The sequence below is a fragment of the Cyprinus carpio genome, chromosome A17 (genome assembly GCF_018340385.1).
Source record: "Cyprinus carpio isolate SPL01 chromosome A17, ASM1834038v1, whole genome shotgun sequence".
Lineage (NCBI taxonomy): Eukaryota > Metazoa > Chordata > Actinopteri > Cypriniformes > Cyprinidae > Cyprinus > Cyprinus carpio.
In genome coordinates this window covers 10316071-10332536 of record NC_056588.1, presented here as the reverse complement: position 1 = coordinate 10332536, position 16466 = coordinate 10316071, and the positions used below count along the sequence as shown (strand labels likewise).

The following is a 16466-nucleotide window of genomic DNA, read 5'->3' as shown; positions in this document are numbered from 1 at the left end:
TGCATTGCAGACTCTGTCAACCCAGAGAATATATATAAAAAACCTTAATTATAACTTATAAACATTTACATAACTATTTGCTGAACAATATTAACAATAATCAAGTATCAATGATTGCTTAACAGATCATTACTTAAGTGCTTTTCATCCAAGCAAACTTCCAAGAGGCCTCAAGATCAATAATTTAAATTTAAATTAATTAATTAATTTTCCCAGTGTGATTTCTAGACCCAGAAAGACGTGTAAATAAAATCTTAAAACGACATGGTCATTTTATAATGAATATGCATTTTTACACCACAGCTCTAAAATATGATATCGGGTAGAAATTGTGAGTAAAACATGTTTTTTTTTTTTTGTTTTGTTCGTTTGTTCGTTTGTTTTTTATTCTTATCCTCAATAAGAGGGTGCCCTGTTGTCGATAATGGGGTCAAAACGGTCGAGAACCACTGCATTAGTTTTAAAGATGGAAATAAGTTAATAGTTATAAATGCAATGAGAATGCAAGAAAATTATGTTTTATTTATCTTCTCCGTGGACCCCCGGTGCACCATCAGGGACCCTCGAGGCCCACAGACTCCGCTGTTAAATCATCTACGAAAATATAGGTTACTCATTCTATTGGCTGTATGTGGGGGTGAGACCAGCGCTCTGCACGTAACGAAACAATGTACCAACACCGTGCGCGCACGTGACCGCTCTGACAGGGAGAAGCACCACCTACATCCTCACATTCATATCCTTCCGCCCTTCTACTCGAATGTCGCTTTATCAGCACTGCGCTTTGGAACTCCCCTCGTTTAATTTTTTTTCCTTCAGCTGATATTTTTAAAAGCGACTGCTCGTATCGCTTATTTCTAACACTAAACGGCACGCGTCCGCGCACTATTTCTGTTCGTGGCGGAAAGATATGTTTTTTCTCTCTGGGTAAACGTGCCGGATTTACGTTCTTTTTTCCTCCGTGGGAAGCCATGATGGCAGTTTGAAAGCGGAGCGCACTGAGGAGAGATGAGTCCCGCCGATAAACCGCACATCTTCACTCTTCCCCAACGGCTACCGTCGTATATCTAACACACAGCTCAGGTGGAGACTGGCAGTTGTCATTTTTCACGGAACCAACTTGGCCATCCAGCGACGACGATGATCATTCGTTAGGAGGGTTTTGAGGGGGGGCGGTTTAGCAGTGGTGGCTAGCGGGCGATGCTAGTCGGGAAAGGCTCGCCTGTGTGTTTTCTTCGCGTGGAGATGGAGAGGATTCGCTCCTCTCTCTGGACCTGATCACGGCGCGTGCGCCGGATACACAGACTTCTGCCTTACTATTGTTGTTACTGTATCGGATGCATCCCGGATTGACCGGGCCGCGGGATCGGAGGACCTTTTCACCAGCTCGGAGGACTGAGCGATCGGGACCGATAGAGTCGGGCCTGCTGCGCCGGAGCGGATAGAGGCCCGTCTGCGAAAAGCTGTAATCCGGCCCGCTGCGCGAAACCCACCGGGCCAGCCCGCGCGAGCACACATATACACTCAAGGGTGAGAAGGGGCACGGAGCCATTCCGAGCAAACATAACGTTAACCCCCTTTCTAACAATAAACCGGGAATAAAACTGAAGTGTTTTGATCTGCTGTCATGGCAATGGCTGCAAAAATTAAAGAAATAGTCAGTCGGAATAAGAGGCGCTACCAAGAAGATGGGTTCGATTTGGACTTAACATGTATCCTTACTCCTATTTACTGTCTAAGCTACTTTAATTTTTCTTTTCGCTTTATGTTAAATATATGTGTCATATCGTGTAAACGTCAGAGCTTTGTGAGAATGATGGGTATGCTGTCCCTACATGGTTTCCTCCTCCTAATGTCTTTGTATATGTTAGGCAAACCCTTTTTAAATGCTTAGTCATGACGCTCTTACTGTCCTAATAACGAAATATCTTTTTTTAGGATGCAGATATCTGGTTTGACAGCTACTCTCTTTACAGTCTGCCAGTTTTACATACAGTATGGGATGCCCTGTCATTTTGTTGAACATCAGTGCGTTTTGCTGTTTGACAGCTTCTATAGGTGCTTAGCACAACAATCACAACAGTTTACTGAAGAGATTGAACGAATCAGTGTGTATTGACAAATCCGTGATTTCTTCCATTATCTAATGACAGTACTATTGATCATGTAAATACATGAGAGGTCTTTTCAGTGGACTTAGTGGACAATGCAGTGTGGAGTGTGTTCAAACCTTGCCATTCTTAAAACTCTTTCTATACACACTTGTGAAGATAAGTTGAGTTGGCCGGGATGTCCTGTGACTCCATAGAATGTCCAACTCGGTCTTCGTTACAATAAAATATTGAACGTCTTTAGCCTATCAAAAAGGTAATTACTCAGTCATGTGTCTAGGTCAGCATGTCACCTGCTTTGTCATCAAGTCCATATGCTGTGGGCAAATGATAAATTATGGTAATGATTCTGATGTACGAAAGATAAACATTTTGTTTACTTTATCAGTAAAAGTGGTTGACCGATATCGGCCATTGAAAAACTCTTGAAAGCATGTTGGTTAGTGGCTGATATATATCATAGAGATGCCTGTGAACTAGTTTTACACAAAATTGATGAAAACTTTGAAAACAGAAATGATTTAATATAAATCGACAAAGCTGTCAGTTAAATTAGGATCTGACTAATCTCCACTGACTCTCAAAACGTCCATATGTCGGCTGATTAGTCAGATTGGCCTGGTTGATGATGTGTTATTAATCCATAAAACAAAAGGGATATTTTATTGTTAACAGAAAAACAGAAGTTTGGTGGAAATTCCCTTTTGATTGTGAACTCATCGTGACTATTGAAGGAATTATGTTAGGTCTCCATTTGCTCTTCCTCATTTTCATTTGGCCAATATCAGACAGCCTTTTGTTTTAACAATTTGGCCCTTGTGTGCAAACACCGTTAGTGCAAGGGAATGTAGGTAAAGTGTGAGGTCTTTTTAACTCACATTTCCGAGAATGTAGCAGATGTGATTGTTCCGTGCAGTTTTTGCAGCAGCAAGCTGTTTGACTTTACTGCTGCTAAGCCTCGTAGATTTGAGGAAGTGTGGCAGGTCAGGTGTTTGACAGTAAATGGCCTGCTGTTGTCTTAGACAAGCATTTTTAAATGGGGTGAGATGGCAGGTATAAGAGCAATCTATCAGATTCGTAAGTGAGGTTGATAAATTCTAACTTATGGGGTTTTTCTAAATAATCGAAAACTCCAGCTGGTCATTGTTAAACTCTGATGGTCATGGTTGTCCACCCTTGGCTTTTCCCCTCGCTGCATTAAATCTCCCCTCTGGTTTTGCAAAGCTACACCACTGGCGTACTGAGCATGCTGGGAAAGGTCAAATGTCATACAAGCGGTCAGAGCTGCAGATGTTTAATGCCGTAGTCTCTTCATCATAGATATTTATTTAAATGAGTGTGCTCTCTGTTGCTGTAGAACATTGAAAGATTTACTTTCTTGCTTGATTTCTGAGATTTATTTTTAGTCTGTGTGAGTGGTTTAAGTGTCATTTTAGTATGCAGCTATGTTCAGAATGGGTGGAGGGTGTTTTAGCATTCTGGGTGGAAATGGTTTACATGTTAAAACCACTGGCTCTGTCAGTGTGACTGTGTGTGTGTACATTGCTTGCTTGACACTGAGATACTGCTTAGCAGCTGAAGGAGAGGGATGCAATGCAGATATATTGTTCCGCTGTCTGTGGTATGTTACTTACACATAAAGAACATGCCTTGGTTGATTGTATATTTTATTCACATTGAAGTTTCATCTTTACTTACAAAAAATGTACACAAGACAATGAATGGCATCGCCAAAACACATGCAACCTTGTGGTGATTGTTACTATGATGGTGTAGGAGTGCACAATACAGTTTGCAGTTGCCTTGCAGTATTGCAGTTACCGATTAAACAACAAGGTTGTTTGCAAGAAGTTTGATTATTAATTTTGATGTCGGAGGGTCTTATATTGTCCTACTGTGATTTGAGAATCCTTCTAAATGCTTTGTTCATCATCCATCTTGTTTCGAGGTGTGCTAACCTTAAAAACATGCCATTTTCCTTTCCATGTACAATACTGTGCACATTCATCCACCTTTTGCTTTTTCCAGGGTATATTGGTTTTGAGCACCAGCTATTTTAGTGCTTTAGATTTCTTTAACAGTAGTTATGATGCATGAGTCGCTAACTGTTTTAAAGGAATTGGGCTAAAAATAAGCGTGACTCATCCAATTCAAAAGCTTCTGGCTTTCTATTCTGACAGTGTATGACAGGAAATGAACAGAACAGAGAAGCCCTGCTTATCTCCCTCTTTCTCCTCCGTGTTGTGGTTGAGGTGTGAACATCCCCCAGAGTCTGCACACATCATGGGTGCGAGAGCATACAGTAGAAATGCCTGCAGATGCACAGCAAGCAAGGGAAGTGAGAAATGAAAGAGTGGACGAGAATAAGGCTCTGTGAGGAGACCGCTTTGTCTCTCCATGTCAGAAAGGCTGCATGATTACATGTGAGCTGCATTTGAGTGCTCTAGCTGCTTGGTGACCTTTGACCTGGTTGGTGTAGCTGAGAGTTGTGCAGCTGTTTGACCTGGTTTGTGTAGGTAGAAAGTGCAGACACTCTTGTGCCTACGGTCTGACGCTTTGCTAAAAGGTCAATGCATAATGATGATGGTGAGAGTGTGACATTTACACTTTACAGACAGCTGAGCATCTGTATCACAAGTTTTACCTTTGTTTTCTGCTTGTTGATTTTGAAGTCTTGGGTAAGCTACAGGCCATCTGAACTTTTTGTCTTTTTTTTTCAGCATTCAGGGGAATCTCTGTCCAAACATGCAATATCGTTCCATGTTTATGTTGCTGCGAAAATGTCTTGCCATCTTTTTGATGTTCATCTTGTTTTTGTTCTTGTCACTTGTGAGTATAATCTTAACTTAAATCTTGTGAAGTGTTGTACAGTCACTTCATTTTCCTTAACTAGCATATGAGACATCTACCCAAATATCATTGCCATGGGATTCCCTGCAGAACGGTTGGAGGGAGTTTACAGAAACAATATAGATGATGTGGTTCGGTAAGTCCAATTGGAAAAACGCAAAATCTCTAGCTCTTTTTTTTTTTTTTCTTCTAGTTCATCCCACTTTAAATTTGACGTTAAAGTCTTTTCTTAAGTTAAACATTGTCAACCACAGTCTCCAAAAGAATATACTGTCATTTCAGGTTTTCTCATATGGTGGTGTTTTTTTTTTTTTTTTTTTTTTCAGATTCCTAGATTCGAAGCACAAACATCATTATAAAATTTATAATCTGTAAGTATTTGGTTATTTTTGGTTAAATTCACAATATGAGTTATTATTGTAAGATTATTGGTGCTCAGAGCTGTGCTTTTCCTTCCAGATGTGCTGAACGACACTACGATGCATCCAAATTCAATTGTAGGGGTGAGTACTTCTACTTTCATTTTAATTTTTAAACTGGAGCTTTTGGGGTTTTTGTTTTTTGTCTGAAAAGTGGTGATGGCAAGTACTTTCAGTTTGATTTTTAAGGCTGGAATACACTACATAACATTTGCCCTGATTTGCAGTCTGGAATGGAGTTGGAAAGTTACGGAAAGTCTTAGCTAGTCTACAGATTTTGGGTGATCAGAGTTGACCGAAAATTGCCTCATGTATGATAAAGCACAGTTCTTTTTTTTTTTAGATTCAGAGTACAATACAGGATTTTAGAAAGAGATGAGGGGTGGCACATTTTAACATTTGCTTTGTCCACAGTTAATATCACACATTATATATAACACATCATATTTAACTGATATTTGAGTGTCTGCTTCAGTTGTTTGATGAGATGGTTTGTTATTGATGGTTATTGATGGGAAATTGTTGTGCAGATTTAGCTTTTAGGAATGAGTTTTGTGCTAATCACATGCAGTGACAAGGAAGCAACACTTGGTGTCAAGTCTTCCCTAACCTGAAACTGTTAAAAAAAAAATGTTGTTGTTTTTTTTTAAATTTGAATTGCGGAAGCTTTTCTGCTGTTTATTAAAAACACAAAAAGCAACTGTTTTGATGTCTGTTTTAGTTAGTGACCAGGGCTGTCACAATATCAGATTTTCATTACATGATTGTTATGGCCAAAAGAAGTCGCAATAATGGTATTATTATTATTATTTATTTTTTTTTTTTGGATAGCCCTCAAAGTATGAGTGAAGCGGACTAGAAAAACCATTCAAAATAATTGATCAACAGTTCCTTCAGAACATGTCTAACATCTTTTTTTGACGCGTTTCAAAAAAATAAGCACATTTTTTTAGATGCCGCCAGAGTGTCTTGCCTTCATCTGTCATCTCTTCCGACATGATTTTGTGCGTCATATCGTTGTCTTTTTTGTGTTTCTTGACAGGTGGCAACTTACATTAAAAGGATAGTTCACCCAAAAATGAAAATTTGATGTTTATCTGCTTACCCCCAGGGCATCCAAGATGTAGGTGACTTTGTTTCTTCAGAAGAACACAAACCAAGATTTTTAACTCAAACCGTTGCAGTCTATCACTCTTATAATGTAAGTGGATGGGAATCACAGCTAAACATACAATAAAACAAACAAACAAAAAAATACTCAAACAAAACCAAATTAAACTTTGCGGCTCATGACGATACATTGATGTGTAAAGACAACAAACGAACGAACTGTCATAACTCTCCTGAGTGTCTTCTCCTATGCCTTTATGGCGGATCGCAGACTTATAAGTGCATTTCCGCCACCTTTCTCTCAAATGGTCCATTTGAGAGATAGGTGCCGGTAATGCACATACAGGTGCATCTGAATAAATTAGAATGTCGTGGAAAAGTTAATTTATTTCAGTAATTCAACTCGTGTATTAAATAAATTCAACGCACACAGACTGAAGTAGTTTAAGTCTTTGGTTCTTTTAATTGTGATGATTTTGGCTCTCATTTAACAAAAACCCACCGATACACTATCTCAACAAATTAGAATACGTCATAAGAATACGACCAATAAAAAAAAAAACATTTTTTAGTGAATTGTTGGCCTTTTGGAAAGTATGTTCATTTACTGTACATGTACTCAATACTTGGTAGGGTAGTGTTAACAGTTCGGACATTGCGTGAATCAGAGGGGAAAAAAACCTATATAAATACTGTTCAGTTTCTTGCACAGATTGATCGTTTTCTGTCTTTACACATCAATGTATCGTCACGAGCCGCAGGGTTTAATCTGGTTTTGTTTGAGTAAATATTATATTGTATGTTTTAGCTGTGATTCCTATTCACTTACATTATAAGAGTGATAGACTGCAACGGTTTGAGTTTAAAATCTTGGTTTGGCTTCTACTGAGGAAACAAAGTCACCTACATCTTGGATGCCCTGGGGTTAAGCAGATAAATATCAAATTGTCATTTTTGGGTAAACTATCCCTTTAAGGTCCAATATTGCCACCTACTTTGAGTGTCAACCAGATAATTTACCATATTATCAAATGTGTAGTGTTAACATGTTATCAGTATTTCATGATATCAATACCGGTGTATTCTCAAGCATTATGTTTTAATTCTTTGTCCTATTCTGAAGGATTATAAAGGTAATTCAAAAATCTCCTGAGTACTAAATCTTAAATCTTTTTGTCTTTAGTGGCTCAATATCCCTTTGAGGACCATAACCCGCCACAGTTGGAATTAATAAAGCCCTTCTGCGAGGATCTCGACCAATGGCTGTCTGAAGATGAGAGCCACGTGGCAGCCATCCACTGCAAGGCAGGCAAAGGTCGCACGGGGGTCATGATATGCGCCTACCTGTTGCATCGCAGGAAGTTCTCAGAGGCACAAGAAGCACTGGACTTTTATGGGGAAGTCAGGACCAGGGATAAAAAGGTACAACGTTTGTTTCTTTGTTCTATTTATGATGCGTAACTGCTGTTGTACTGAAGAAGAGGTATTACAGCTATTTAACATTCCCAAGTTTTAATGGAACACAAACATTTTTCCCTGTAAGTCACTAAGCCATTTTCCTTTTTCTTTTTCAGGGGGTCACCATTCCCAGCCAGCGCAGGTATGTGTATTACTACAGCTACCTGCTGAAGAACAAGCTGGAATATAAACCCATTGCTCTCCTCTTCCATAAAATGGTATTCCAGACTCTGCCGATGTTCAGTGGGGGAAACTGCAGTAAGTCTTATTCTCCTTTAACCTTGTCTTAAACATGACAATGTCACAATTCAGCTTTTTGGAATGATGTTGTGTAGTAAAGTGATTTTAAAAGCATATTTGTATTTATGTTATACATACAAAAGCCTGAGATGTTTTGAAAGTGTGTTATTTGATAAAACTGACCTGGTTATGTTGTCATGTGGGGTTGTGGTCACACTCACAAGGACCTGCCATTGTGTTTGCCATTTTAATCCTGTACCACATCTTTTGGCTATGTCCCTAACACTAACACTCATGGGTACGCTGTCTTTCTCTGTTCCTGTTTTCTTTTCTTTAAAAATTTCCCTTGAGGACTCTGTTCTGACATATCAGCTCCTGCAGCCCACAACACAGTCTCGCGTATAATGACATCACAGATCGCGCCCTCTGTCTTCCCATTCCCCCATTCATACATAATGTGCTATTCCATGTTTTGTTCATGTTCGTGGAACTGTGCGCCACAGCCAGGCTGAACGCCAACCCGAACTGCACCCTACATTACACCCATTTTTGGGAAGTTCTTTATGTATCAAAATTGGAACTAAAAGTGCAGATTCAGTCTCAGAACTCCCATGATTCAGAGGTAGACTCCAGATTTCCAGATCTTGTGTGTGTGTGTGTGTGTGTGTTTGAGAGAGATGGCTGTCATGCCAGGGCCAGTGCGGTGCAGCCGAGCTCTTGGCCAGGCTGATGGTGATGGTGTTTAACTTCCTTCTCTCTCTCTAAGGGGACAGTACTGTAAAAAACAGGAGTGAGGTGAATCCCCAGGGCTTCAAGAAAGGCAACTGGCACTGGGGTAAAATGGCATTACTTTACTACTACTCTTAAGGGAAATATCTTCAAATGTCAGACAGGCCCTGCCCTGTACTGCATTCAGTACAGTTCAGTACAGCATTTATTGCTGTAGTCTCTTTCAGGCAGGAGCCCAAAAACAGGTAGAAAGAAGTCCTAAATATTTTATCTGCTCTAAAACCCATAGAGATGCTCTATTTTCATCAAGAACAAAAAACATCAGTTTTCTTACAGAGATAGAATTATAAATGTCTCTTTGAATAAATTTGCTGTGCATTAAGTGGGCGGTATGACTTAAATTTCATATCATGGTATGATTTATTTTATGGTAGTGGTATGGAAATTAAATACTGGTGAATTCTTAGTTTTCAGTCACTAGCCATTAGCAATCCATATAAAGCACCAGCCGCAATATTTTAATCACTAAAAATAGCGGTACATTCTAAAATTTTATGTGAAAGTGGAAGTTTAATGTGATTTTGACCTTGTTTTGCCCTCCAGGTGGGCGTTCCTGTAAGGGTGTGACGTCATGTAAAAACTATGAATTAAATGTTTAAAGTATCAAATTTATTATAGTCTTAAAGGGATACTCCACCCCAAAATAAAAATTTTGTTCCGTTCGTCTTCGGAACAAAATTTAAGATATTTTGGATGAAAACCGGGAGGATTGAGACTGTCCCATAGATTGCCAAGTAAATAACAGTGTCAAGGTCCATAAAAGGTATGAAAGTCGTCGTCAGAATATTCCATCTGCCATGAGAGGTGCAATCTGGGTTATATGAAGCGACGGGAACACTTTTTGTAAGCGAAGAAAACAAAAATAACGACTTTATTTGATAAATTACTTTGTCAATGGTCTCCTCTGTGTCTCTACATATCACCATATGCTGCATATGCTCTTCTGTGTCATCCGCACCACAAGAATGCGCTGTTTCTACATGTATTTAGCTTTGATTTGAAATAAAATAGCGCATATCTTTTATGGACCTTGACACTGTTATTTACTTGGCAGTCTATGGGACAGTGTCAGGCCTCCAGGTTTTCATCCAAAATACCTTAAATTGTGTTCCGAAGATAAACAGAGTTTCTATGGGTTTGGAACGACATGGGGGTAAGTGATTAATGACAAAATTTTTATTTTGGGGTGGAGTATCCATTTAAGTAAATGTACTATTTTTACTATTACATTATTGTTACTAATTATTTAATTTTTTACAATGTTAAATATGTACTACCGGTTAGTTACCTAGTAAAAAGTTTGCGAGTGGTAAAACCTTTTTAACATAGTTGAATTTTTTGTGGAAATCAAGATAAATTATTTTCATGATTCTATAATGAATAGTTCAAAGTAAGTTTTTATTTGAAATAATTTTTCTTTTTTTTGTGTCAGTGTAAAAGTCTTTACCTAATCAATTTAATGTATACTTGCTTTAACAAAAACAAAAACTAATTATTTATTTATTTTTTACCTTTGAACAGTAGTGTGTGTAAATAGAAAAACAATCTATTAGTTGACAATGTACTGTCATGCCGCACACCTAGTGTACTTATTTCAAACAAGAACCTCCCTGTGTTACATGCTGACTGTGCTGGGTGCATGCAGGGGTTTGGTGGCTGGGTGCTTGTTCTTGGATGCATTTCTCCCTTTAGGATTGTCAAAAGTAACGACTTCAGTACCAGTCGGTAGGCTTGGTTATGGATATTCGATAAAACATGCATTTCGATTCCACTTAACGATTCTCGTGTTCGCATTTTCATTTGATTTTAAATGATTTAAGCGCAGGAAGGGAAAGAACTAGCATAGAGAACATGATCCCGGTGCGGGTGTCATGGACCGTATTCGTTTTCAAACCGTTCAGTGTATTTCCACTGCAGAAAAGGTATTTCTGGGGAATCTTTCATATCTTGCAAGCAATAAATACAAAATTGCGTCTGTATCCTTGTAAACACAGCTGTTTTTTGTCTGAAGTGAACGTAAACAGACACGAAAGAAAACACGTGTGTAACCGGATTTATTGGACTTATTTATATTGCAAAATGTTTTTTTGCCCCTTTTTTATTACTGCTGTCTACTTGTCTTTAACCAATTAATTTTTTAAATTTATGTTAGTCTAGTTTTTGCTGTGGTATTTTGTTAAAACCATAGGCAAATGTTCCTCTTGTAGGCCTAAGTGCTCAGTAGGTTGCTGAGTTTTGCTGATGTTATTCAGCTGCAACAGAATATTTTGTGAAAAGACAGAATAAATATGTTTGACACCTAAGTGTTTGACTTTTTTTTTTTTGGGGATTTTTTTTATTTTATTGGAATCAAAAATTAGGAATTGATAAGAATCAGAATTGAAAAAATTCAAACAATACTCAACCCTATCAGTCGGTACAGAAATTTTTAAAAATGTGACTATATCAGCATTTCCCGCTAGCATTTTGAGTGCTGTTCGGCGGATTCCTAAAAACCTCTGATTGGTCATTGTGTTTACACGCTCAACAGATATGTCTGTGATTGGCTACAGTGATCATCGCTTCTTCACGCTCTTCACTGAGCGTTTGCACAGATACACACAGGAGCGCTTCTTTCAGCAGATCCCTAATATATCTGCTCATAGACTGATCCACTGACACAGCTTTCAAAAACATTTTCAAACAGTGGCCAATCAGAGGTGTTTAAGAATCCGCTCAAAATGCTAGCGGGAAATGCTGATATCGTCCGAAGTCAGTACTTTTGACATCCATATCTCCCTTTGCATCAGCCCCGTTCCTAATCACTGACATTGCCTTGACTGAGGATGTCAGAACTGGCGGTGGAGTTATTTCACTTAGTGTGGGCTTCTTGATAATTAACACCTTTCTTTATTTCCTCTTTCCTCAATACAATTCTTTTGCCTTTTCCTTTTATTTTCTCTTTCTCATTTTAAATTTATTCCCACCATTCTCCTCTTCCTCCCTGTCTCCGTCTCTTTCTCACTCTCCCCATCTCTCTGTTCTGTCTAACAGACCCTCAGTTCGTTGTGTATCAGTTGAAGGTAAAAATCCACACGTCAAACCCAGCCCACACACGGAGGGAAGATAAGCACATGATCTTTGAGTTCCCTCAGCCTCTTCCAGTTTGTGGCGACATCAAAGTGGAATTCTTCCACAAACTGAGCAAGATGATGAAGAAGGTAAGTTCTTGTGTAAACTTATAACCCTTCTCTCAATACCATAATGTTTTTGGCACACCGTATCACAGGATCTTGACCCCTTTACCAAGTCTGCAGAGAGACGTTGCCTTTTGGCAGTTTGTGGTTTTCCTATTGTTTAATGTCTTTGGTCTTTGCTTTAGCAGCTACTGCGTCCTTTTGTGCTTGTTCTAAATATGTTTGCTTCCTCATTTTAGTTTTTTCTTTCTTCCAACAGAGCATGTCTGTCCTGTGTGTGTTTGTGTTTCTGCTCTATATAAATGTGTTTATAAGTGCTGTTGTTAGAATGTGTATTTGTGTTTGTAAACACTTGCTATTTCTGGCCATCCAATGCCCAAATGTAAACCGTTTGCTGTGTGCTCATGTGCGTTCGCAGGATAAAATGTTCCATTTCTGGATAAACACATTCTTCATCCCGGGTCCCGAGGAAGCTGGGGAGAAAGTGGAGAATGGTTCGGTGGTCAGCGATGTGGACAGCCTCTCCTCTCAGAGCCAGAGTTCTCTGGCAGAGAGGGAGAGAGAGATGGAGCGAGGGATCGCAGTGGGAGGATTTGAAAGAGAAAAGGGGGCAGAAAGGGGAGGAGAGCGAGCAGGAGTAGCGGATGGAGATAAAGACTACTTGATTCTGACCTTAACGAAAAACGACTTGGATAAGGCCAATAAGGACAAAGCTAACCGATATTTCTCACCCAACTTCAAGGTGAGGGCACACCATTCAATACTGAACAATGGATTGATCAAAGTAGCTTTATAATAACTCATCTACTGTCAGTAAAACATGAGTTAATTTGGAGACACAAGATTGCTGAAATATTGCAGCAATATGGGACTTCAGCAGTGTGGGTTTTTTAATGTTTAAATCACAATTCAAATCGCAATGTCTGAAAAAAAAAATAAGTAATTGAATGTGTTTTTAATTTCAGTTGTGCAGCTTCAGTACTTTTGTTTAAACTGATGTACACTTACAGTTATGATTTATTTGTCCTCTTGGGTTGAAGGTGTTGATCACATGACTTTCCAAATATTACTCAGTATGTTATTTTTCTCTGAATGACTCATTCAATTGATGAAAAGTGACATTTACATTTAAATGATTAAAAAAAAAAGTGTATAAAATAAATACTTATTTAAAAAAAAATTCTAATCATCCAAGAATCCTGAAAAACATTTAATCTTGGTTTCCATGAAAATATTAAGCAGCATAAATTTTTCAGCATTGATGCAAAGAAAAAAAAATTTCTGGCACCAGATCAGCATATAAGAATAATTTCAGGAATAAATTACAGTTTTGAATATATTTAAACAGAAAACAGTTATTTGAACATTATTGATTTGAATTGGATGAAACGAATGCAGCCTTGGAGAGCAAGTGTGTGTGTGTGTGTATATACACTACCAGTCAAAAGTTTGGGGTCAGAACGATTTTTAAGGTTTTTTTTACAGGAGTTTCTTATGCTCATCAAGGCTGTATTTATTTGATCAAAAATACAGGAAAAAAATTTACATTGTGTAATATTATTATGATGTAAAATAAAGTTTTTCTGTTTTAATATACATTAAAATCTGATTTATTCATGTGATGCAAAGCTGAATTTACATCATTTGCCCAGTATTCAGTGTCACATGATCCTTCAGAAATCCTTCTAATATGCTGATTTATTAGTGCTGGAAATTGTTGTGCTGCTTTTTGAAACCTGTGATACTTTTGTTCAGGATTTTTTGATAAATAAAAAGTTAAAAAGAAGAGCATTTATTTAAAATAGAATCCTTTTCTAACAATACACACTACAGTTAAAAAAAGTTTGGGGTCAGTAAATTTTTGTTCTTTTTTTTTTTTTTTTTTTTTTTTGAAAGAAACTAAAAATTTTATTCAGCAAGGATGTTAAATTTTTAAGAAGTGATAGCAAAGATTTATATGGTTAGAAAATATTTATATTTTGAATAAATGCTGTTCTTTTTAACATTGTATTCATCTAAGATTCCTGAAAAAAGTATTGCCGTTTCCAAAAAAACGTGGCAGCACAACTATTGCCAACATTGATAATTCTAATAATAAATCAGCACATTAGAAGGATTTCTTAAGGATCATATGACACTTTAAACTGGACTAATGGCTGATGGAAATTCAGCTTTGCATCACAGAAATACATTTTCTTTTAAAGGATATTAAAATAGAAACCATTATTTTATATTGTAATAACATTTTGCAAGATTACTAAAAGATTATTAAAATAAATGCAGCCTTGATGAGCAGAAGAGACTTTGTTTATTGTTTTTTGTTTTTTTAAAAAAACATTACAAGTCTTGCTGATCCCAAACTTTTGAACAGCTCTATATATATATATATATACACTGATGCATACATTAAGAATCACGCATATTTATGCTATCTTTTGTCTCTGTCAGGTAAAGTTGTACTTCACAAAGACCGTGGAGGAGCCCTCAAACTCAGAAGCGAGCACTTCAACTTCTGTCACTCCAGATGTGAGTGATAATGAACCCGATCACTACCGCTATTCAGACACCACTGATTCCGATCCGGAAAATGAACCTTTTGATGAGGAACAACACGCACAGATTACAAAAGTCTGAACACTTTTTGGCATCTACACACACACACACACACACACACACACACACACATTCATATACACAAACAAATACATGCCGGACAAAAACAAGAAAAACCAACCAACACCAGTGAAATAAAAAAGGAGAAAACTTGAAAATAAACTGAAGAGAAAAGGACCCTTCCTCCTCTACCCCTAAAAACAGCTCGAGGACAGCCGTGTCGAATGCCATTGATCACAGACGAAGAAAAATATCCTGACCAATATATTGTTTTACTTCATTTTGATTATGATGAATTTTGTGTGTGGATAACAACACCGTTGCCTGAGGTGGGAGGGAGGGTCCTGTAGCTATTCTGTGTATATAAAATCCCTTTTTTGTGTCAAAGACGTTACAAATCTAGGCAATCAGGCGAGGGGAGGAGAGGGGAGGGGAGGAGAGGTAGAGCAGAACACACATCTCTCCTTCTCCCTGTCTTCACCCAGGCCAGTGCTGCAATCACCCTCTCCCCCTCTCCCTCGCTCTTCCCCTCCTTACTGTGAATGCTTCTCGTGCTGTCTGCAGGCGCTAAGACCTTTGACCCCTTCCTGCGCGGTGTTTGCTGGTGTACGTAGTCCTTTAGGCTGTTGTACAAAGGCTACGGCACGCCAGCGTTCCTTTTTCCTAGCCTCACAACCTACCCCACCCCCATCCCACTGTGTATAACGATAAATTATGCAGAAAAACACGACATCCCATGTAATTGTCTGTGTTTTTTCTTTATTTTTTTCTTTTTTATCCTAAGATAATAAAAAATATAATACATGAAAGCGCAGGGAACCAGTGTTTGCAATAATGTTAACACTCAACATTTAAAGGACAAATTGGTGTGCATGTCATTGGAGTCAGTGTCCATGTTTAATAAATGCTATATGATGTGTTTTTATTAAAACAGAAGTGTCAGAACTCTCTTAAACAGTCGTCTGAGATCAATTTACAAAAGTCAGTATAAAAAATTCGAGCTGTAATTGTTTTTATATATATATATATATATATATATATAATAAATATATTCGAGCTGTAATTGTTATTATATATGTATATCTATATATATATATATATATATATATATATATCTATATATATATATATATATATATATATATATATATGTATATATATATATGTAAATATGTATATATATATATATATATATATATATATGTATATATATATATATGTATATATATATGTATATGTATATGTATATATATATGTATATATATGTATATATATATATATATGTATATATATATGTATATATATATGTATATGTATATATGTAAATATATGTATATATATATATATGTATATATATATATATATATATATGTATATATATGTATATATATATATATATATATATATATATATATATGTATATATATGTATATATATGTATATATATATATATATATATATACTGTAAGTGGTCACAATGTCCTGTAAGTGGTCACAATTATATATATATATATATATGTATATATATGTATATATATATATATATATATATATATATATATATATATATATATATATATATATATATATATATATAGTGCAATAAACTATTATAGCTTGAAGTTTTGATACTGATGCACACACACACCAAATTTTTTTTATTATTATTTGTCAGATATTAAGTTTATGCTCACTTCCTC

General features: G+C 37.0%; 1 protein-coding gene across 2 annotated transcripts; it reads left to right on the top strand.

The window, feature by feature from the left end:
* Nucleotides 1-873: 873 nt before the first annotated feature.
* On the top strand, nucleotides 874-15721 carry LOC109108030 (phosphatidylinositol 3,4,5-trisphosphate 3-phosphatase and dual-specificity protein phosphatase PTEN-like). 2 transcript variants are annotated; one of them, XM_042773984.1, is made up of 10 exons: nucleotides 874-1712; nucleotides 5013-5097; nucleotides 5288-5332; nucleotides 5421-5464; nucleotides 7674-7912; nucleotides 8065-8206; nucleotides 8955-9023; nucleotides 12011-12177; nucleotides 12572-12895; nucleotides 14602-15721. In XM_042773984.1, the coding sequence occupies exons 1-10, from the start codon at nucleotides 1628-1630 to the stop codon at nucleotides 14785-14787; spliced, it is 1386 nt and encodes a 461-aa protein (XP_042629918.1). In that variant the 5' UTR covers nucleotides 874-1627; the 3' UTR covers nucleotides 14788-15721. The 2 variants fall into 2 exon arrangements, with proteins under 2 accessions (XP_042629918.1, XP_042629919.1); XM_042773985.1 differs by lacking the exon at nucleotides 8955-9023 and having other exon boundaries at nucleotides 893-1712.
* Nucleotides 15722-16466: the final 745 nt, after the last annotated feature.

Coding starts and splice junctions, on each gene's coding strand:
- LOC109108030 (XM_042773984.1), top strand. CDS start 1,628: ATGGCAATGGCTGCAAAAATTAAAGAAATAGTCAGTCGGAATAAGAGG. Junction 8,207..8,954: donor GTTCAGTGGGGGAAACTGCA/GTAAGTCTTATT, acceptor TCTCTCTCTAAG/GGGACAGTACTGTAAAAAAC. Junction 12,896..14,601: donor ATTTCTCACCCAACTTCAAG/GTGAGGGCACAC, acceptor TGTCTCTGTCAG/GTAAAGTTGTACTTCACAAA.